Source organism: Pinus tabuliformis, chromosome 4_2 (genome assembly GCF_031772625.1).
Source record: "Pinus tabuliformis cultivar Carrire ecotype Pingquan chromosome 4_2, CPIR1, whole genome shotgun sequence".
Classification (NCBI taxonomy): Eukaryota; Viridiplantae; Streptophyta; class Pinopsida; order Pinales; family Pinaceae; genus Pinus; species Pinus tabuliformis.
In genome coordinates, this window is record NC_142304.1 from 52,511,676 (window position 1) to 52,535,103 (window position 23,428).

General features: G+C 38.9%; 1 protein-coding gene across 2 annotated transcripts in view; it reads right to left on the reverse strand.

Moving 5' to 3' along the window:
• Positions 1 to 4,036: 4,036 nt before the first annotated feature.
• Positions 4,037 to 23,428, reverse strand: part of LOC149168245 (brefeldin A-inhibited guanine nucleotide-exchange protein 5-like) — a 287,450-nt gene continuing 268,058 nt past the window's right edge. For both annotated transcript variants that reach the window (XM_089428172.1, XM_089428173.1), the window contains exons 34-35: positions 4,739 to 4,834; positions 4,037 to 4,630 (exon numbers count right to left, since the gene is read on the reverse strand). In XM_089428172.1, coding sequence (XP_089284298.1) covers positions 4,568 to 4,630; positions 4,739 to 4,834 — 159 coding nt within the window. In that variant the 3' untranslated portion in view covers positions 4,037 to 4,567. The remainder of the gene's footprint in view (positions 4,631 to 4,738; positions 4,835 to 23,428) is intronic.

Here is a 23,428-nt window from a genome sequence, read left to right on the forward strand (position 1 = left end):
AATCCCAATTTAACTTGGTTAACCTTTGGATTGATTCTGCCTTTTCTTGAGCCTTCTATCTTCAGCCTGTTTGTAGTTGTTGTACTTTCAGTAGATACCATGGAGTGGTTTCTGAGATCAGATTTGCTCTATGGAAATTTTCATTTATACAGTCAATAACGTTGTTTGTTGTCGTGGCTGATTCTTCTGCTGCTTGTTCTGCTTTTCTAATTTGCGCATCCCATTTGTTAAAGAGCATTTCTTTGTGATTGTCGTTGATTATTGGTGCGCCTGCTCTTTTTCCCTCTGTTTCTTGCGAAGACAACTATTCAATAACTCGTTTATCAACTAAATCATAATCATGTCGTAAATTCACGACTTGATTAGTGATTTTATCACTTATTTCGCAATACGAATTCCACTGTTATATTCTTTGGCTCAATGCTTCCTGTTGCTGTATTAGTTGTTCGTTCAAGGAAATGGATTCTGTGATGAATTCTGTAAGTTTAGGATCATCCTTATGCATCTCTTGCATATCCTTTAATTGTTTTTCTCTCTCAGCCAAACTGTTCTGGTAGCCTATCTGCATTCGTTGGAAGTCCTATTGTAGCCTTTCAAGCTGTTTCTGTGCTTCGTTGTTGGTGTTGGCTTGTTGCAGCGGTTGTTGCAAAACTGGTATCTGGTCTTCCTTTTCTTTTAGTAGTTGTTGTACCTCATATGCTTTATCAATAGTCGCCGAGGCATATGCTCCTGCGATCTGAGATAATTTGGTGAGATTTTCAGTGGGATCGGTAGTAAGATCTTGCCATAGGACGCCTAATTGTTCTGCATCATGAGAGAGCATGTTTCCAATTTCCTTTTCTTCCTTTGTCTTCTCAATACTGCCTTGTGTTGTGGACTATAAAATATATCAAGAGGAGGAATCTCTTTTATCTTGAACATAAGTTCAAAGGATGGGGTAACAGGAATATGTTCCATATCTGAGACATTGCTAATTGTTCTTGTGACTATATCTTTTCTTGTCTGTACATTGCTCACAGGTGCTCACAGGGGTCCTGTGACTTATCTTTTGTTGTTTGTACATTGCTCACAGGTGTCTTTGTCTCCCATTCTTTATCTAGCTCGGTTCTGACTGGCGGCTGAACGATGAGGGTGAGGATCTATTTGTGGGGAGGTAAAAGCCTATTGCTGTGGGAGCCCTTTTGATTGGGCAGTATCCTTTACTAACCCCTCGCTTTTACCATGGTCACTCTCTGATCTCTTGGAATGTTCAGATGTTTCTTTCCCGGACTTAGATTTATATCTATCTGTGCCTGAACTTCCACTAAGACTAATACTTGGAGTTGGTTCTCTTACGGGCTCTAAGCGTAGTTTTTCCAAAAGGAATACTAGCTAACCTCCTTTCCCTATATATCTTGAACTACTGAAATTCTGCTGGAGGGAATCGCATTTGAGCCGAATGCAGAATTTCTTCAAGTGTGCTTTTCTGTTGGAATATGTCATCAAAAAAATCATCTTCTCCAAAAAACACCTTTATTTTGAGTGCAGTAGTGAAATTCTTAGCAATATCATGAGAGTCGAAAGGTCTTCCCAAGTAGCAATACCAGCGTCTCTATTACAGGCAGTGTCTGTATACAAGGGCGCCATTTCTTTCTCTTCAGAACTCGGAGCTTTGTCTTTCTTTCCCATAGTATCCTGCGTACTGCTTTGTCTATTTATCTGTTCTTCATTCCTACAGTTTGCAAATGAGATGAGAATAATGATAAAGAAAAGGTGACGGGAAAACTTTAAATGCCGAAGACATATAAAATACACCATCTTACGTGAAATGATTTTTCAATATGCACAAAACCCTATTTCATTAATGATCGGCAACTAACTCATTAATTAGCATTAAAGCGCATAACCAGGCCTCGGTTTACGGAAAATACTTTTTTGAACGACGAGCCTGAAAGCTCTACGATGAAGCGATTTTGCAATTTGCATCGCAATATCGCAGATCGCAACATCGCAGAATTGCAAAATCGCTACATCGCATTTTCGCATTATCGCTATATCGCATTATCGCATTGCCGCTCTATCGCAAAATCGCAATATCGCAGGAGCATGGCATATGACAATTTTCGTTAATCTGTTTTCTGCGAAAAGCGTTTTACGATATGCGCCATCGCATATCAGCAGTTTAAAGTTTTTCAACGTGAGCAGTCTTTGATGCATGCGATGCGATATATGTTTGTAGTCCTGTACCGCGGTCTCACAATCTTAGAATTCGGCTTGCAAGGAGGCATCCATGATCCTTTTGCGATGCGATATTTCCTAAGGAATAATTCTACTTTATCTTATCATAAAACTTAACTTTTTAGATTTTTCAACGATATTTTCCTAAGTTTATGATGGTAAGTTTTATTAAAAAAGGAAATACAAGCACTAATTGATTTTTTAAATTTTGACTAAGGGTCCCCAAGTCCCCACTTATTTAGTATTAATAATAACACTAAATAAGAAGGGGGGTTGTTGCTGGCCACAACAGAATATTTCCTTTATCTCAGATTTAGCTCACATTTCCAGAAAATACGAGTCTTGCTAGGTGTTTGTAAGCCATGGCCACTGTTATCTCACAGTTGCTACCAACAGCTTCGTGACAAAAATCACTGGCATATATGAAAGTTGTGTGCAACAGTAATAGAGAGACATTTAGAGAGGACTATTTTAACTAAAAATATTCAGTGTTTCTCAGGAACAGTTTCTTTTATATCTTAAATTAACCGCCAATGTCCATTTTTTTTAACAAAAGCAAAAAGTGATTGTGAATATTGCCATGAATTTATCTTATATTCATGCCACATAGAAAAGATGATTTTGTCCCTCTGTACTCGCCATTTATAAAATACCATAACTCATAGAAATACACATAATTACTGGCCAAGATTAACAGTTGATATTTCTTGACATTCTTCGTTCACAAAGAGAAATGAATGCCAAATATTTGAGATCATATTCCAGAACAAAGCATTGTTCTAGATAAACATCTTTATATCTATATGCAAAGAATCTTGCTTGGAGAACGTTAAAAACAAATATTTACCTAGGAGGATATTGTTACTCAATGCCTCTTCCAGGACATCCAACCAAACGAAAACAATCAACAGTTTTATAATAATATAGTATATGCAGAAAATTTCCACCTTGCTTTACTTCACATATTAAGAAGGAAAGAACAACAGTCGTAGTTGTGTTTGGTTTCACAGCAAAAACCAAACTTCAGAATGGTAGAAAATGAAGAAACACAATCATGAGGCCTAGACCAAAGTAGAGTGCACATTGGATCAACTACAATGTGCACTAACTTTTCCAGTTATAATTTTACACTAACAACAAATTGGATCAACTACTCAAAATTCCGTAAATCAGCTTTAATCGTAATCTTCCTTCATTCTCCTCCTACAAAAATGAAGAGAAAAATAGCTCTTGCAAAGGACAACGCAGTGCCTACATAATCATCACTCCTGATATTGGAATTTCGTTTGCCTGTTAGGAATATTATACACCATACTAATAAATCTAGATCAATAAAATTTGTTTAGCCTCCAAGTGTCAGCCCTCCTAAGAAACAAATTAGGATGCCACTGAATTTCTGAAGACAAGATGGAATTGATTTATCAGTTGTGCTTCTACACAGCCCCATATGACAAACCTCTGATATTTGGTAGTCAAAGGAATATTTAAGCATAAATAAAGCCTAGCTAATGGAAGCTCAAATGCAAATCACATAAATGAAACCTCCTAATGCAGTCTGCCCCCTTGACAGATCTCCAATAACAGCTTGCATAAGCACACATACACACTTCAATAATATGTTAAACAGCTTAATACAATTTGACCAAAACAAAATATCCCAGTTGCAAGTTAGCATTTCCAGGTAAATGGAAACAGCACATAGCTGACGATGAAGAGTCTCAAGTGATTACCTTTTTAAATAATTAACATTAACTCTTCTTCAACATATGCCTTTATAAACACAAAAGAACCAGTGAGATAAGTTTAAGTTGAATGTTAATTTGACCAGGAACTGCTAAATTTATTTAAAATAAAATGGAGAGCCTCGAATTGAGAATAAGAACAATACACTTGTAATGGATGGAAGACATAGGAACTACAATTCGCACTACCATTCTGTTGGCAGAACCTCACAACCTATTTATATAAAAGAATTCCTATCTAGAGTCGCTCTTCACCCTTTAGTTAAAACAAGGCATAATCTTGCAGTTCCGTAATTTTAAGAGATGTATAAGAAAAGGAAATAAATGGAGAACCATTGACTGTAATCAAAACTTTTGAAAGGATAAGTGCTATCTTGACATGCATGTCACTGGTTCAAGATGATGCTATCTAGACATGTAAACTGGCTGCATCCTCATCTAAGAAATGAAACCAAGTGGTCATTATCTTAGAGAGCCAACAATGATCTTGGCAATATGGAAAACACCTTTTGAGTGACTACAGATCTTCTTAAGTCAAAGAATGACCAAATAATGAAAAAATAATGGACATTGAAACCAGGATACAAGATTATTCAAATTTGTTGAAATCAAGGCAAAAGGCCTATTAGCTGTTTCTTAAAGAGGTCACCCAATGCCCGCCGCACATCCATCTGAGACAATAGTACAGTAATAAATGACCACAAAAACAAAATGAGAGAAAAATCCACCATCTAAAAGAAATCAACAAACATTATTAAAAGCAAAATTGAAGGAAATACCTGGTCACTGCACACAAGTTTTGTAACAGAAGGGAAAAACTCCCCAAGGTGTCTCTTGAAGATATTTTTATTCATAATGCACATACCACTCAACACCTGCAAGTTCACACATCAGAAGTCCATCTCAAGTGAACTCTTGTAGGCTTAGTTTTCCACTTAAAACAATCTAATTTAAACTACTGAATCTTCAAAAACACAGCTATTCATCCAACTAAGTAACTCGCTAGGTACAAAACTGATATTTAAAGCATAAATGCACACTGTACTCTCCTAAGTAAACTTAATCCAGACTTCAATTCACTTAGTGGATGTGTGCTTGCAGCACTGTTTTCAAATAACTTCTGATACACAAAGTTTTGAACATTGACAAAACATTCACAGTTGAGGTTTTGCTATCACGTAAATCTGCACTAACAGAGTTGCCTAATAATTATAGGCCATCAAGCCCTGTCACTGCTATATGCCTCTCCATTCAGACTGGTGATTCTACAGTCTCGGGGAGACATCCCTAAAAGATGTATGCTTCCATCTAAGCAGAAACATGAACATATTCCAAGAGAATCAGCACACAAAATATTCCTCAACTTGTCCATAAACAGTCACTAATGAGGGTGAGTTCAATAAATAACTTCAAGTGACCAAGATCAAATTTTAAAAACTTGTGTAATAATGACATTAAATGAAAATTCATGGAAGGTTGTGCACCTCAAGTGCAAGGAATACTCAATGCACAATAGAACTACCTATCAGTGCAACAATTTCATCATCAACAACCAAGATTCAAAGAGCTAGCAGTAAACATAATTGTAACAATCAAATATCACTCACAAGACTGGGTGCATCATAGTGAGTTACAGTGACAGGCTGTCAATGACCCATTCATTGCAGTGAAGGCAGTGGTCTGCAGCTTGAAGAGTGACTATGAAGAGCTCGTCACTGCTACTATGCTGTCCCAGAAAGATGATATCCCCTCCCAAATGCCTCTCAAGTGTTTATAAAGGAATTCAAACAATCATGCAAAATTTGACTAAGCCACTAGAAGGCAGGAAAGAAAAGCCACCAGCAGTGCTTGAGTTCACATGAATGCCAAGTCAATTGGCTGCTCTTCTGAGGTTAGGTTGACTAGCTGCTTTCCCCTGCTATTGATTGTCATATTGGCATTTAGCTGGATTTTGCTGTTGCGGGTTCAGCTGTTGCCAAGAAATATCTGCTGTTACAGCCATCATCCTAGGAAAGTATGGTGTTTTTTCACATATTATTGAGGTTTCCAAGGGTCTTCAAAAGTCAATAAAGACTGCCACTAAAGGATCCGACTTCACTGCATATTTTTAACAGCTTTAATTAGCTTCATAGCTTTGGCATTTTTCCATGCATACAAAAAGCTAAAACAAGCTCAAAAGCAAAAACTAGGCTTTTGGCCTTTTAACTTTTGCATTTTCCAACCATGCCTTAAGTGGTTGACTACATTTTTCACTCTACAAAATGTGAGCTTTCACTTAACTCAACACTCTTTCACCCATAAATACCTTGGACCATCCCATCATTGCCTGCTCAGAACAACGACGTTCAACTTGTACCTGCTAAACATAGAAACTGCTAATTCTAAACACGCCCGAAAAACAGTTTCCTAAAAAGAAAAAAGCTAAAAGCAAGAAAGACTAATCCTCGAGATGGAGCATCAGTCTCACTCACAAAAAAGTGAAAAAAAAACATGGGCAGGACTCATCATCGCTCATGAAGTTAAAAGCAGTCATGTTAGACTCGCCTTTTACAACAATTAAGAATATGTAATTGTCCCTGACATGCCAGCCCTTGATATTTAGATTTTAAAAAAGCAAAGTACTAAGATCGCAGTTTTCCAAAATCTGAAGAAATTGACTCTAGAAGAAAACCTGTTCAAATGTCAATCCCTGGATGTATCTAAAATAAAACTAACGCGATGGAGTCTCACTTAACCCTCCAGTTGCACAAGTGCTACTACAAGTCATAGTTTTAAAAACCGTTTTTAAAAACCGGTTACCGGTCTAACCCGCTGGTTAGCAAACCCGCCAGTCTAAACCGGCCAAAAAACCCGGTTTGAATGCCCATTTCTCCAATTTTTTGCCCTAACCGGTGAAAACCGGCCGGTTTAGGACGGAACCGGCCGGTTTGTATCAAACTGGCCGGTTTTGTCCTAAACCAGCCGGTTTTAGGCACGCCCACCATAAAGTTAAAAAAGCATATTTTTTACTGTGTTTCAGGGGTTTTGGGGGGAAACTAAAGGTGTTTCAACCCTAACAATGTTGGCAATTAATGGTAATGTTAAATTCTTAAAGTAAAAGTGACATTTCCTTTAATTTTCATTTTCATCCTTTTAACATTACCATGAAATAACTCAGGATGTTTGAGAGTGGTTTCGACCTCATTGTATTTCATATGGAGAAACTAGAATTTTAGATTTCACTCAAAATTCAGCAGACTTAATGATTTTCAGGATTTCATGGTTTGGGGGTAAACAATAAATGCAATTGGAGCTCCAAATGATGAGCAAAACTCTTGATCTAGATCCCATTGTGTTGGACGATATTGATCCAACATCAAATTGGGTGGAGGAGACTGAAGAACCTGTGTTTGAGGCTGATTTTGATATCGACATGGCTTTAGCGGGGGATGATGCAGATTATGTGGTGGCATCAGAACTAGGATCAGGAGCGGCATCAAGGAAAGGCAAAGAACCAATTGAAGGCACTAGTCATGAAAGTTGACAAACTCGTGCTTCCATGAGGTCCACTTTTATTGTCATTGGTGGCATTGATACTGAGGTTGCAGATCAGGCTGAGGCATCCTCAGACTCTGAACTAGATGATGTCTATGTAGCTCCTAATGATGATCTTGTGTCTAGTAGTGGTGATGAACTTGATGATTGATCATGTGTTCACTGTAGACTTGTAGTAGGCTAATGGCCTCATAGCTTGCAGCATTGTTTTTGGACTTTATAGGCCATTTAGAGCCTCATTTCTTATGTATTTTGCTATTTTGTTGATGATATGCATTGCACTCGATGCCATTTTGATATATTCACCTTTACATGGTATATAAATGAGCAAAATTTACATATTTTGTCTCTATTGGCTTGGAATCATGGTTTTACATCTTAAAAATAGTTTTGTTTCATTAAAAATTAATTATTTAATGTATTTTTTTAAAACCAGTTCGTTTAGACCAAACCAGTGTCGGTTAGACCAGTTCCGGTAGGTAAACCAGTTCATTAGGTGGATCGGTCCGGTCACCGGTCCCGATTTTAAAAATTATGATACAAGTTAACAGGTTTGTAGCTCATTGCCTCATTTGTGCAGATTTTCATTAAGCCTCGAGTCTTGCTCAAAATAAGGAAAAAAGACTCATAAAATATTGTCTTCTCAATATTGTTTTGATGATCTAAACTAACCAAAAAATGGTTTATCATCTGCAAGGTTCTTTTTTATTATGTCAAATTAATAATCACGAAGTAACAAAACTATGTTAGGATATTCCGACACATAGGAAATAGTTAAGTATAACTTGGTCTAGTGTAGAGTTAGGTAAAGCGTGTTTCTTTACTATGTACTTTTGTAACTTAAAATCCGACGGTCACGATATGTAGTGATCCGACAGTTCATTCTCTCCTCGGTATTACCGACACTTGATCCGTGGCTTAATATTCGATTGGTCCATGATCTCTATTTAAAGAACGTGGAGGGTCATTTGTAAAGCGGTCGTTCATGAGAGAAGCTTATGTAAATTTTATTTCTTTTATTAATAAATTGCCTGAAGTGGCCGCATTGGCTCAGGCCGTGGACTATTTCCCTCTTTGAGGGTTTTAACCACGTCAAGAATATTGGTGTATTGATCTGTGATTTGTTTGTGAGCGGTGTCTTTTGGTGTTCTGTCTGAGCAACTTACCCTGTAAATTCCTACATGGTATCAGAGCTATTTGAGGGTCGCATCCATTGGTGATCCAAATCCGAAGTTGGTACAAATGCATCCAACTGTCATTTCCTAGATCTATTGCTTCTGACTGCTTTGGGGTCGAGAGGACTGCTATATTGTATTAGGAGCATCTGTTCCAGTGAGGAACCCCTTTCGTTTCACGCAAAAAGGTTTCCAATAGCCCTAGATACGTCATTTTTAAGATCTGGAGGTATACAGTCTTTATTTGCAGTTTTAGTTATTCATCTTTCTATTTATTTCGGTTTACTTAGCTCTCTGTTTTTTATTACCGGATCTATACCTTTCATTTTTGCATATGCTCTTTGCCCCACGACTCTATGTGATTTGGGCAAATCAAAAACAGAAAGGAAGAATTTTTTTCATGTGTGTGCTCTTTTCTGCAGCACCTTAATGTGATCTCGGAAAATCAGAAACATTGAAAAAAATATATAGTTTCCGACGAAAGCTAACTTCAAGCCATAAGGTTTGGTTTTTTTTTGCATGTCTGTGTTGGGTTGTGTGGTTTTTTGTTTTGTAGGCAAAAAGAGCTTTTTCAAGTAAGCATACACCCCAAAACTTCAGTGCCAAAAAAAAACCTCTTCTTTTCCAAAACTTACTTTTTCAAAAAGCACATGCAACTTATGTTTTAAAGTTACTTTATGTAAAAGTGTTTTCACCCATTATAAAAAGTGAGTCACTTATAATTCTAAAGTCTCTTTATCTTTTATTTAAGTTACAATTTAGTGAGTAGTTCATAAAGCACCATTGTAAAAGTGAGTTTCACTTATTTATAAAAGTGGGTCACATAAAATATTATTTTAAAGTGAGCTAATTAGATATAGTTTGGAAAGGGGGGGGATTTTTTTAAATATAACATTATCATTCACTTCCGCACATTCACGCACTTCGTCGGCATCTTCAACAACTTTTCTTCAAAAAGCCACAACTTCTTCATCCGGAAGCCGTTTTCAGAGCCGTTTTTTTTAATTCGCCTAATTTTTCGAAATCTTTCCTTTGGAACACTTAGTTTCAACATCAACAGCTTCAGTTTCTGCTAAAATGGAAAGTCCATGCCAAGTTATTCTTGACAGCATCAACTACTTCCAATGGTAGTCCTACATTGTGGATTTACTTAGAGTAAAGGTCTTTACAGAATAACCTCAGGCCAAGAAACTAAACCTAAAGATGAAGATAAGGCAGCCAAATGGGAAAATAGGCAAGATCAAGCACATGGGTTGATAGGGATGTCTATTTCTCCAGACCTTAGATTCCATATCACAGAACTTGATACCCTTAATGAAGCAATGAAACAACTCATTAAAGTTTTTGAAATTAAAAATGAAATTAGAGCCCATCAACTTGAAAATGAGTTGCTTACATTGGACCCGAATAATTTTTCTTCCATGGAAGATTTTTTGTCCAAGTTCAAGACCCTTAGACTTCTCTTGGAAAGTGTTAAGGTTAAGAAAGAAGATGGTAGCCTTATATATTCCATTCTTACTAAGTTGGGACCAGCCTACTTTGTGTTTGTTTCCACCTTCTATTCTACTAAAAAAGCATTTATTTCTCAAGGACAACACTACAAGTCCCCCTCTTTTGATGCCATTTGTGATTCTTTAATAAGAGAACAAGAACAACTCTTACATCTTGGCCTTCTTAATCTTGGAAACTCTTCTAAGAAAGCCTTAGCTTCCCAGCAGCAACCAAATTCAAAGAATCCTAAGAAGAAATATCCTAAATAGAATGGTCATAAACCAAACAAGGGTCCTAAGCAATTTCAGTCTCAAAATGAAAAATCATTTCAACAAAATGATAAGGAAAATAAAAACAAAGGGAAGAAAACTGATAGACATTGCCACTTTTGTAATCGAGATGGCCATTTAGAATCCAAATGCTTTAAGAAGATGGAAGCCTTGGAAGCAGCAATGAAGAAGCATAACATCCATTTGGAGCACTCTTCAACTTCAACTTCATCTTCAGGAATAGCACTTTCTGCATGTGGTTTTCAGGCATCTCGGTCTGGTTATGCACTAAATGTGTCTTCTTCTTCTCATTCTCATGAGTGGCTCATTGATTCTGGAGCTTCTTATCACATGGCCAATTCTTCTTTAAATGATTGTAATACCAAAAATATATATGTTGCTGATGATAGATCTCTTAGTGTTGTGGGGACTGGAACTGTTCATCTAGCCAATGCTCAATTTAATGATGTATTATGTGTTCCAACCATATCCTGCAACCTTCTATCTGTATATCAGTTTACTCATTCAGGTGAAGCTAAAACCGTTGAATTTTCACCTCACGATGTTGTAATTAAGGACCTAAGAGATCCTAAATAGATTTTAGCTACTGACATTGCTGATGATTCTACAAGGTTGTATAAGTTTAACAACTTTGGGTCATCAACTCTTCCCTCGGTATTTGTTGCTCATAATGATGAAGTGAGCAAACTTTGGCATGAGCGATTTGGTCACTTAAACTATCGCTCCCTTCAAAATGTATGTAAAGAAAATATGGTGACAGGTCTTCATATGGTCTTGCAGAGATGGTGTTTGTTCCGGATGTGTACTCGAAAAACATCATCGGGATAGTTTTGAAAAACGTGCTCTTGGCACACCTCAGCCCCTTTACAGTTTGTGCATAGTGATTTATGTGGTCCACTTCCAGCTGTTTCATTCATTGGCTACAAGTATTTCTTAACTTTCATTAATGATTTCTCCAGACGCACTTGGGTATACTTCTTAAAACTCAAGAGTCAAGTCTTTAACATGTTCTTGGCCTTTAAGGCCTTTGTTGAGAAACAATCTGGACATCCAATTCTTAAGCTAAGATCAGATAATGGCGAAGAATATGTTAACAACAAATTCATCAACTTTTGCACTGAGCATGGAATTCAAATGCAACATATTGTTCCATATACTCCACAACAAAAAGGTGTAGCTAAAAGGAAGAATTGGACCTTAAAGGAAATAGCTAATTGTATGCTTCAATCTAAAGGACTTAATCTTAATTTTTGGGCAAAAGCAATTAACTGTGCAAATTACATAGTAAATCGCACCCCTACTAAGGTTTTAAAGAATATCACTCCAGAAGAAGCATGGAGCTCAATTAAACCAAATGTAAGTCACTTTCGTGTTTTTGGAAGTGAAGCATGGGCCCATATTCTAGATGAGAAACATAAAGCTTTAGACCCTAAGAGTGAAAAATGTATTTTTGTTGGATATTCTGAAGATGTCAAAGGATATAGACTTATTCCACTTAAGTCCAAAAATGTTATCATTAGAAGAGATGTAAAGTTTGCTGAAAATATATCAACCTATGAGCCTAGTTCAGCGGATGTGCCACCTCTCTCTATCCCTTCTACTTCTGAAAACATTTCTTCTTCAAATGATGACAACGAGGATGACAATCCTCCCCCACCTTCTCAGGATCCTCCTTCAGCTCCTCAGCTTCCAAAATGGGTCTGTGCTACTCGAGATGCAACAAGTGCTCTTACAGGCAATCCTACAAATCAGCGACGTACACATTCTCAGTTCGATAGAGCCTCTTCTTTACTGGCTCAAGCTTCAGCGAATTATGATCCTGACACCTTTGCAGAAGCTTCAGGCCATCCAGATTGGGACGCAACTATGAATGAAGAATATTGTTCATTATTGGCAAATGATACATGGGATCTTGTTCCTCTTGCATAGGGTCAAAAACTTGTTAGATGCAAATGGTTTTACAGAACCAAGTATGGACCTGATGGAAAAGTTGATAAACATAAAGCTCGTCTTGTTGCTAAGGGTTTTTCACAAGTTGAAGGCATTGACCATATTGAAACCTTCTCCCCTATTGCCAAAATGAACTCTATCCGCCTTGTTCTTCCCCTTGCTACCTCTTTCAAATGGGAAGTCCGTCAGATGGCTGTTAAATCTGCCTTCTTGCATGGGGACTTGCATGAAGAAATCTATATGGAACAACCTACTAGCTTTATACAAACAGACTCCAGCCTTGTATGTCGGCTTAAGAAATCCCTTTATGGTCTCAAGCAAGCCCGCGAGCTTGGTATGGCAAAATGGATAGCTTTCTTTTAGATACTGGCTTTTCTAGGTGTCATTCTGACAATATTGTCTACACCAAGAAAGTGGGTAAGTCTCTTATCATTCTTGTTCTTTATGTTGATGATCTTATCCTTATTGGTAGTGATCCCAACCTTATAAACCATGTGAAGTCTAGCCTTAAAAAGCAGTTTGAAATGATAGACTTAGGACACTTGCATTATTTTCTTGGTCTTCAAGTCTTGCAATCCAAGGAACGTATTTCCCTCTCCCAGTCCAAGTATGCCTGTGATCTTCTACGCCACTTTCACATGGAAGACTGTAAGCCAGCCCCTTCTCCCTTTCAATCTGGAGCCAAACTTTCAATCACTTGTACTTCCCCTAAAGTTGATGCTACCTTATACCGTCAGTGTGTAGGAAACTTTTGTATCTGACCCATACTCATCCTAACGTTTCCTTTGTTGTTGACCTTATTGCTCGGGTTATGCAAAACCCACATGAAAGCCATTGGAAAGCAGCAAAAAGAATATTTCGTTATGTTCGAGGTACAATTCAGTTTGGGATTCATTACAGTGCAGAAGCACCTCCTCTATTGGTTGGTTTCACTGATTCCATTTGCGCTGGTGACCCTGATGATCGGAAGTCTACTGCAAGTTATGTATTCACTCTTGGTTCTAGACCTATTACATGGGCTTGCAAGAAACACAGTGCCATTTCTCTTTCTTCAGCAGAAGCATAGTATCGTGGCGTTGTAGAAGCTACTAAGGAAGCCATGTGGCTTCGTCAGATCTTGTCAGTGTTTGGCTTTCAGCAACAGCATCCGACTACACTTTGGTGTGATAATCAAAGTGCCATTCAACTATGCAAAGATCCAATCCAACATCAACACAGCAAACACATTGAACTACACATGCACTTCATCAAAAAGCTCATTCATGACCATGTTCTTGAAGTGCAATATTGTTCAACCGATGATCAAGTTGCAGACATCTTTACAATGGCTCTCACAAAGGCGAAGTTTACTAAACTTCGATTTATGGTTGGAGTTCAAGAAGTTGTTACTAAGGGGGGATAGGCTCTAATGTCTCCTTTCCTCTCCTATTGTGTCATATTTGTACATCCTTCAATCCTATCCCAAGTTTTTCTTAAGGGGGGATGTTAGGATACGCGGACACATAGCAAATAGTTAAGTATAACTTGGTCTAGTGTAGAGTTAGGTAAAGTGTGTTTCTTTACTATGTACTTTTGTAACTTACAATCTGACGGTCACGATATGTAGTGATCCGATAGTTCATTCTCTCCTCGGTATTACCGACACTTGATTTGTGGCTTAACACCCGATTGGTCCATGATCTCTATTTAAAGAGCATGGAGGGTCATTTGTAAGGTGACTGTTCATGAGAAAAGCTTATGTAAATTTTATTTCTTTTATTAATAAATTGCCTAAAGTGGCCGCGTTGGCTCAGTCCGTGGATTGGTTCCCTTTTTGAGGGTTTTAACCAAGTCAAGGATACTGGTGTATTGATCTATGATCTGTTTGTGAGCGGTGTCCTTTGGTGCTCTGTCTAAGGAACTTACCCTGTAAATTCCTACAAACTAGGACTAGTCCTAAGGCAGAATTATATAGAAGTAAAGAATGGGATAGATCAGTGCCCATGGAGATATACTTGTCAAGAAAATTTACTCATTAAAGTGACAAAAGCTTTGAATCCCACCATCCTCCTAAACCATGTTATCAACACTAGTTCCAACTTCCTACAAGGACATTGATTCTAGGATTACAAGTATAGTGTACTTTTTCACAACTTTAAGCAACTGATCAAAAGAACTAGAAATTCTCAATGTAGCAGGATATGGATACTCTAAACTTATTACACATTATGGCCAACAACATAAAGTACAAGCCAGGTATGGCCAATACGTAGCCAACACGGCTACTTCAAGGTCCACTAGTGAGTATGCCAAAGTACCCAAAATTTTGTCTCCTGCAATTGGGTATGTTCAAAGGAAACATGTGCTCTCCAGGAATGATTAGAACTAAACACATTTGGCACCATTTTTAAGGATAAATTTTATTTTTAAAAACCTAATTACTAATTTTATGCTATTTTTTCCTTGGTCCAACCCAACCTCCTACATTCTATAAACGATAAACAAACATAAAAAGAAATCACAATGATAATTTGCTTGCCTTGGGCCCATGATTTTGTTTTTGTTGGGTGTTAATTTTAGGTTGCTCCAACTTGTTCTTCTAGGAAGATAGTGAACAAGCAATGTAGGAGATTCCTTGCAAGGTGAGTGTGCCGCATGGGAGAGATTTCTAACACCCCAATTAAAAATTCCTTACACTTGTGATGCTTAACATATTCTATTTTTTATCATTGGAAGGTTATGATATTTTCTGTGAAAATCATGAAAATTTCCTTTTAAACATTAAAATGACGCATTGATTATCAAAGTTTGTAACGGTCCTACCATAACCTCCCTACATTAGTGGTACTTAGGAGATTAACGTACAAGGCCATCTTCCTTGAATAAGACCCCCATTAGATAGTTAGTAAATAGTTACCTGATGTAAATGAATCTTTTTTTATGAAACCAGGCCCACAAGGTAATCCACACCAATCAATGATGGCATTGTTACTACAAAATCTAGCAACTTAGTGCAAAGCCTTACAAAGAACTCTAGATTAAGAGCAACAATAGGATCAGTCACCACTATCACCTTAGCACGTGTTCCATTGTTATTCTTTGGCCAAATACTATCCCCATAAGGGAGGCTTCCCTAGCAGATTTTAGGGATTAAATTAACCCAAGTGCTCCTAGGCAAATTACCCCTTGAGGGTTCTACTATAGACCATACCCAAGGATAAATGTTCAATAATTACGTTTTGGCTTAAATAATATGTAATTTCAGGAAAACAAGTTCAAAGGACCTTGTGGTTAAATCTAGGGGGTTTAGCAAGTCTAGAGGAGGTTCAAATAGGTTCTCAAACACATGATGTCTTTAAATTACAAATTGTTATTATAAACTAGGGTTTTTTATTTATCGCAATTACAATACGCAAATATTATAATTTATAATAAAGTGAAAAACAACATAAAATTGCATGGAAATCTTTGCCTAGTTTTCTTTTTCTTTTAAGTCACTAGGGTTTCAATACAATTCCATATGTTGTGTACAATGATACGGTCGCAATATAAAATTGTAATAATAGGAATGCAATATCTTTAATAATGTAGTTCAACAGTTTATTAATAAATGCAGATCCAATGCCACCCAACATGCTACAACAAATTAGGTAATACAATAGTGCTTCAACAGAGAGTAAAATGGCCTATAATTTAAATTCCAAACTGAGTTTTGTCTGCAATAAACCCTACGACCTATTGTTACGACTATGACCTTAAGGAGGACATGGATCTGCTTGTTGGGAAAAGACTACAAGAGACTTCGCTCAACGTTCAGAAGTTTGGATTCTGTTCATGAAGACCTTTAACAACCTTCGATCTGCCTCAAGAGAATTCTTCATGTTGATCTGCTACAGAAGAGCCTCAAGGGCTTTGACCTGATCAAGGAAGGTTCCAATTTGATGCTAGGACTGGATTCAACCGTTATAGAATGTAGATCACCAGCAGGAAAGTTTTTGTCTGCCCAAAATCTGCCCTATGCACTTCGGAAGCCACAGAAAAGTCACAAGAGACCACACTCCAATCCTTCGTTGGCCTTAGGGCATGACGTTTGCATTAGAAATTGGTACAAATGAATGCGTATGATTCTGGTTGGGTTAATTCACAGGAAATTGCTTTGATATGCCTCTCAATCACTTCACTAGCCTTAGAAATCAATGTGGACTACTAGCTACGAATCCCAGCAATAGAACATGTCATAGAAAGCCCTATTCCAGAATTCGATCTACTCAAAAAATAGTGCTCCTTGTTTTTCCCGAACAAAATCGAAATAGCAAAGAATTGAACAACTAGGGTGGAATCTTTCACCACTGAAATTGATAGGGTAGAAGGAGTCTTAAAACCCCATAAGCTAATGCTCAAGAAACAAAATGAATTAATCCACAATTGATGATGCCTCATTTGATCTCAACCCTCTTCTATTTATAGATTTTCCATGGCCTCAACAATGTGAGGAGTTGTTTGTGCAATCCCTAATTTGGCCCCAGCCAACCTAATTTTTGCCCAATGTTGCCCCAACATAGGAAAAATTGGGTTTTACCACTTTAATAAGACTATAGCCTACAGGTTCGGATAGGTTATTACGTCCTCCATAAGCCCTCAATTTGGACAGGACATTACAGTATCCCCTTCCCAAAATTGTTTGCCCTCAAGCAAATGCAGACTTGGGTGCTGTAAATTTTTTCCTCCTTCCCAGGTGGCATCCACCTCTAGTAAATTCTTCCATTTAATAGGGTATTCTGGAATTACTTGTCTCCCTAACTTATTTTCTCAATTGTTTTTGCAATCAATTCCAGTTGTCCATCTTCTTCTAATGGTGGCAATTCGATAGAGGTGGTGACCTGTTGTCCCGCAGCGTTTTTGAGATACGACATGTGGAAGACATTATGGATACTGCTAAGCAATTATAACTCATACCCCACTGCGCCAATCCTTCGGAGGACTTTGTTGTGACAACCCCAATTATTTATGCCTAAGAATGCAAGGTAAAACACTTCATGTATTTTGATTTTTAAATTAAAATGGCTTGAGTAAAGGGGCACAGATTCCAGAGACTAGGAGGTTGCTTGGGATGGGGTAAGTTTCCTTAATGCAAGAAAACCTGAATTGTTTGGAAAATCCATTGAAGGTTGGTTGGTGAGTTTTAATGCGCTAGTATGCTTGAAGTAAAGGAGTTGAAGAAAGGACATAGGTCATGCTTTCCTAGAAGAATTAACAAAGCAAGAAAAAAGGACAAAAATTAATGGAGGTAGGTGTTGCATAGGCAACTGGAAAAACAAGGAAGCAACAGATGTAAGAGAATGTTGCCTCGAGGAAAAAAAAAGAGACAATCGCACTCAAACAGAGAATAGCAAGCATGCAACCGCAAACTCGATCACTGAGAACAACAGCACCGTGATCAAGCTTGGTAGGAACAACACATTCCTTCAACAAAGAAAAAATAACGGATAGATATTTGATCTGGTGGCATTTGAAGACATTTACAGTAGCGTGAAGAGGTGTTAGGCATTTTGACAGCTCTCAAAGAAGATATTCATATTTCAGTTGGGAAATTGTTATGAATATAATTCATAACAAGTAAATAAATAAAATAAATGTAAATGTTAAATAATCAAATATTGATTAGGTTAAATAGTCATTAAGTTAAGTGAAAAGACATGTCTAAAAGACATGCAGAGTCACGAAAGGACACTTTCTTAAGCATATATATGCAGGTCTTCATTGTAACATTCATCACTTGTACACTTTTATATATAATAAATGATTATTATTAAATACCTCGTGTATTTTTACATTCAAGCCTACAAGCTATGAGTTTTTATGCTTCAGTGGTATCAGAGCCATGGCGCACAATATAATCATGCAGGTCTTCGAACATTGTTCACCGCACAATGTGCCATTACGTTCACGTCCTGAATGCGTTGAACTGTTTAATAAAATTCAAGAAGCATTTCAGCGTTTAGAAAAATCATTTGTAGAAGTTAAAACATGCCGAAAGGAAATCAATAATAAAGACAATAGCAACAATGAAGAAACAAAACAAGGTGAAGCAGGAGAAGCAGATTGTGATCAGAATGATGATAATGAAAACGATGTAGATGAAGATGATATAGATCAAGATGATTATCCGGATGAAGATGATGTGGATGAGGACTATCTTGGGAAACAGGAAGATGAACATATATCAAAATTAGAAGAAGCGAATGTTTTGAAGAATAAACATCTATGTTACAACCGCAATGAAAAATCACAGACAACTATTATTGACAATCAAAATGATTACTTAGATATCGATGGGAACTCTTGGTTATCACTTGAGGAGAAGGAGGAGGTACAAAGAAAGGAACTTGAGGACGCTGAAAATGTAAGCCAGGGAAGAACAATTATGTTGCAGGATCCCATTGGTGGAGAGGTTTCAATTTCTACTGAAGATGATATTCATCAAGTAGATCCATCTTCCCGCGGAGGAAAATTCCAAAAGTTTCGTGTACACCCAAGTCCAAACATCAATGTTGAAATTTGGTACCGGAGGACAGGTGGTTCCCTTAGGCTTTGATCTTTGGCCTAGGGAAAAGTGTCCAAAAGAATTTAATTTTTCTCCTAAAGTGACTTTATAATTTTATAAAGTTAAATCTAATTTAAAAGTGATTTTAAGTGATAAAGTTACTAAGTCTAATTTTAAAGTGACTTTTATAAAGTCAATGAAAAATTAGAAAGGAAAAGTGACTTTGGAAATAAATGACTAAGTGGGTCTTTATTAAAATGGGGTGAATTAAAAAATAAAAAGTGAGATTTAAATGAGCATTTCATCTCAGCCTTAGATCTCAATCTATTTCAACCATTGAATTTAGGGATCACCCAAAAGTCACTTGGGGTTAGATTAAAGGAGGAAAATGAGGAAAAGTTCATTCATTCTTTCATGAACAGATTGAGAGAAGGAGAGCAAGAGAGCAAGGGAGATTTCTGGACAGTGAGCTGCGGAGTTTCAGCAGCGGAGTTTCAACAGGGCGGAGTTTCAGCAACTCTGTACAGCGGAGTTTCCGCAAATCTATACAGCGGAGTTTCAGCAACAGAGTTTCAGCAGGGCGGAGTTTCAGCAAGTCTGTACAGCGGAGTTTCAGCAGGGTGGAGTTTCAGCAAGGCTGAGATAAGTTGTAAAAGTTTGCTTGCTGATTTTTGCTGAATATTTCTCTTACTGTAAAAAGGCATTTTCCAGAAATAAAGAAGAGCTCTCAAACTGGTTTTCCCCAAAAGTTGTAGGGGGTTTTTCCAGGGTCACATTGACCAAAAATCTTAGTGTTTAAATGTGTTTTAATGGTTGTTTATTACTGCTGATTTTTATTTCTGCAATTTCCAACATTCTGTAAACTTTCTAGAATTTGTGTTTTCAGCAAATTTATTTTTTTCAGCTTGTTAAATGTATGGTTATGGGAAAGGGCATTTAACTATATGGGAGAAATAAGGAAAAACTGAAAACCCGGGTGGGAAATGAGAAATTTCTACATGGTATCAGAACTTGAGTGCTGAAGGACAGTTTGGGACAGCAAAAGGAAAAATTACAGCTGCTGATTTTTCACTCAGAAAATTCCAGCAAGCTGATTTTTTTCATAAACAGCAGTTTTATCTTTACTACAGCAGTGCTATTTTTCAGTTTTAGGACAGCAGGATGTCATTGGGATTGAAAGTGGAGAATAGGCTGGATGGGCATACAAATTACAGCGTTTGGAAGGAGAGAATGCACAGTATCTTTGAGGAGGCAGAAGTCTGGGATATCATGGTGCATACCACACAGAACCCTGTTGTTGTGCCTACTGATGCTACACAGTTGACAGCTTATAATAAAAAGAACAACAAGGGTAAGAGGTTGATTCTAGACGGAATCAAATACCATTGCATTCCTCATGTGAGAGGAAAGAGCAATGCCCATGAAATGTGGACAGCATTGTCCAATCTCTACCAGAGTATCAATGAGAACCGGAAGATGGTCCTGAAGGAGAAGCTGAAGAACATTAAGATGGGTAATGATAGTGCAGCTGGATATCTCACAAAGATTACTAATGTGAGAGATGAGTTGGCAGCGATTGGAGAGGCCATTCCACCCACTGAGTTGGTGCGGATTGCAGTGAATGGCCTCCCTCATTCATGGTTGAACTTTGCTGATGGGGTTTGTGCACGTGAGACCCTTCCCACATGGGAGAGGTTTTGGGATGATTGCATTCAGACAGAGATCAGAAAAGGTCAGCTTGGGGCAGCCAAGCCGGTTGAGCAGGATGAAGATGTAGCACTGGTGGCAGGAGGCAAGAAAGGCAAAGGGAAGAAGCAGGCTTCCACAAGCAGTGGTGGGGGCAAAGGCAAAGGTAAAGGTAAACAGGGGAACACACAGAAGGACTATTCCAAGGTGAAGTGTTGGAATTGTCAAAAGATGGGACACTATGCAGTTGTGTGTCCGGAGAAGAAGAAGAAGAAGGGGAAGAACCAGGACGTGGCAGCTTCAGTAGAGATTGAGGACTTTGCAGGTCGTTTTGACCGGGAGTTTGCGTTCACTACATGAGTCCTCTAGTGCAGGATCACCTGCCAACAGGTTCAAAGGGAGCATGCTTTTCCCTCGATTAGCAGAGCATCTTCAAATATCTGGTATGTGGACAGTGGAGCTTCACGTCACATGACAGGAGTCCGTGAGTACTTCTCAGAGCTTTCAGAGAGTGGCACTGATATAGAGGTAGTACTCGGTGATGACAGAGTTGTTAGAGCAGTCGAGGTGGGGACACTAACATTTCAGAGGGAGTCCAAACCTCCCTTGAAAGTGTCAGATGTTCTTTATGTGCCAGGGATGAGGAAGAACCTCATATCCGTCTCAACTTTGGAGGACAGAGGATATGAGGTACTATTTAGGGGAGGACAGGTGTTGATGTATCCCAGGGGTACTCCAGCTGATTCAGCTAGAGTGATAGGTGTACGCCATGCAAAGGTGTACAAGTTTCCATTCCAGCCCCTTTTGGCATTAAGCAGTAGTACCGACAGCAGAGCTAGCAGTTCTGAGCTGTGTGAGATTTGGCACCGCAGGATGGGACATATGTATCATGGAGCCTTGAGGACATTGCGGGAGATCACTACAGGTGTGCCAAATTTCAGTATTGATCACTTTGATACTTGCAGAGGTTGTGCGATGGGCAAGTTTGCCAAATCCCCTTTTCCCAGCAGTGACAGCAGAGCGACTGGGATACTTGATTTGATTCATTCCGATGTGAGCGGTCGGATGTCTCATGTTTCCTTGAGTGGATATGAGTACTATGTTTTGTTCATTGATGATCACTCCAGGAGGACCTGGATTTTTTTTTTGAAGACCAAGAGTGAGGTCTTCAAGCGGTTTCAGGAGTTCAGAGCTCTTGTGGAGACACAGACAGGTCGAAAGATCAAGTCCCTGAGGTCGAACAATGGAGAAGAGTACACCCTTGGAGAGTTTGTTGACTATTGTGCGGAGGCAGGCATTAGGAGGGAGTTCACTGTTCCTTACAACCCCCAGCAAAACAGGGTTGCAGAGAGGAAGAACAGATCCATCATAGGGGTTGCCAAAGCCATGTTACATGATCGGGGGTTGCCATTGTTCTTGTGGGTAGAGGCCTGCAACACAGTTGTTTACTTACAGAACAGGAGTCTGCATCGTGCCTTGGGGCACATGACTCCGGAGGAGGCTTTCTCTGGGAAGAACCCTGATATTGGTCATCTTCAAATCTTTGGATGCATTACATACTCCTATATACCCAAGGAGAAGAGGACCAAACTAGAGCCCACTGCAGAGAAGGGTATCTCTGTGGGCTACAGTGAGAACTCAAAGGCCTTTCGGATTTACATTCCTGCACAGAGGAGAGTTGTTGTCAGATGGGATGTGAAGTTCGAGGAGGACGGGGCCTTTAGGAGGTCACGGGAGTTAAAGTATCTAGATCAGCCAGACCCTCAGCAGTAGTTGAGTCAGTGGCAGGGATCCAGTGGGCAGGGATCAGGAGGATCAGGCGGATCAGGAGGTACATCTATGAGGATGTCAGGTCCGTCAGTGAGCAGTGGCTTACCGAGCCAGAGGGGTGGTGCTCCGGGCAGCATGCAGAACAGTTCACAGAGCAGTTCACTAGGGAGTCCACTAATGGACAGTTCACACGGTACCTCAGCTTCTACAAGTTCAGGTGCAGGCAGGAGGACAGCAGACAGACAGTCAGGAGTTCAGGCTCCTGATGATGATGAGGAGGAGGAGTTTCATTTTCCGGCGGGAGAAGTGCGCTCAGGGAAGAGGAAGCCCAAGTGGCTTCAGGACCACCTTGAGAGATGCCTCATCTGTTGCTGAGCCGAAGAGGCCGGTCAGAGAGAGTAGACCACCTGAGAGGTTTTGTAGCTATATGGCAATGGTTACCAGCATCCTTGACTCTGAGCCTTCTAGCTATGAGGAGGCAGCTAGCCAGCAGGTCTGGAGAGAGGCCATGCAGGAGGAGTATTCTTCTATCATGAAGAATGATGTTTGGGAGGTGGTGCCGAGGCCTAAGGGCAAATCCGTGGTTACTTCCAGATGGCTTTACAAGGTAAAGCATGTTGCAGATGGCAGCATTGAGAAATTCAAAGCAAGGTTTGTGGCTAGAGGGTTCTCCCAGGTAGAGGGAGTTGATTATGAGGAGACCTTCGCTCCCGTGGCTCGATATACTTCGATCCGCTCCATTATATCGATAGCAGCAGAGATGGGTTGGAAGATCCACCAGATGGATATGAAGACTGCATTTCTCAATGGCTTCATACAAGAGGAGGTGTACATTGAGCAGCCACAGGGCTTTGAGGTGCATGGGAAGGAGTTCCATGTGTGTAGACTAAAGAAGGCCCTTTATGGCCTGAAGCAAGCTCCCAGAGCTTGGTACTCCAGGATAGATACATATTTGCAGGGGATGGGTTTCACAAAGAGTGAGGCAGATCCGAACCTTTACTTTATTGTGATTGGTGAGGAGCCTCTCATTCTGGTGTTGTATGTGGATGA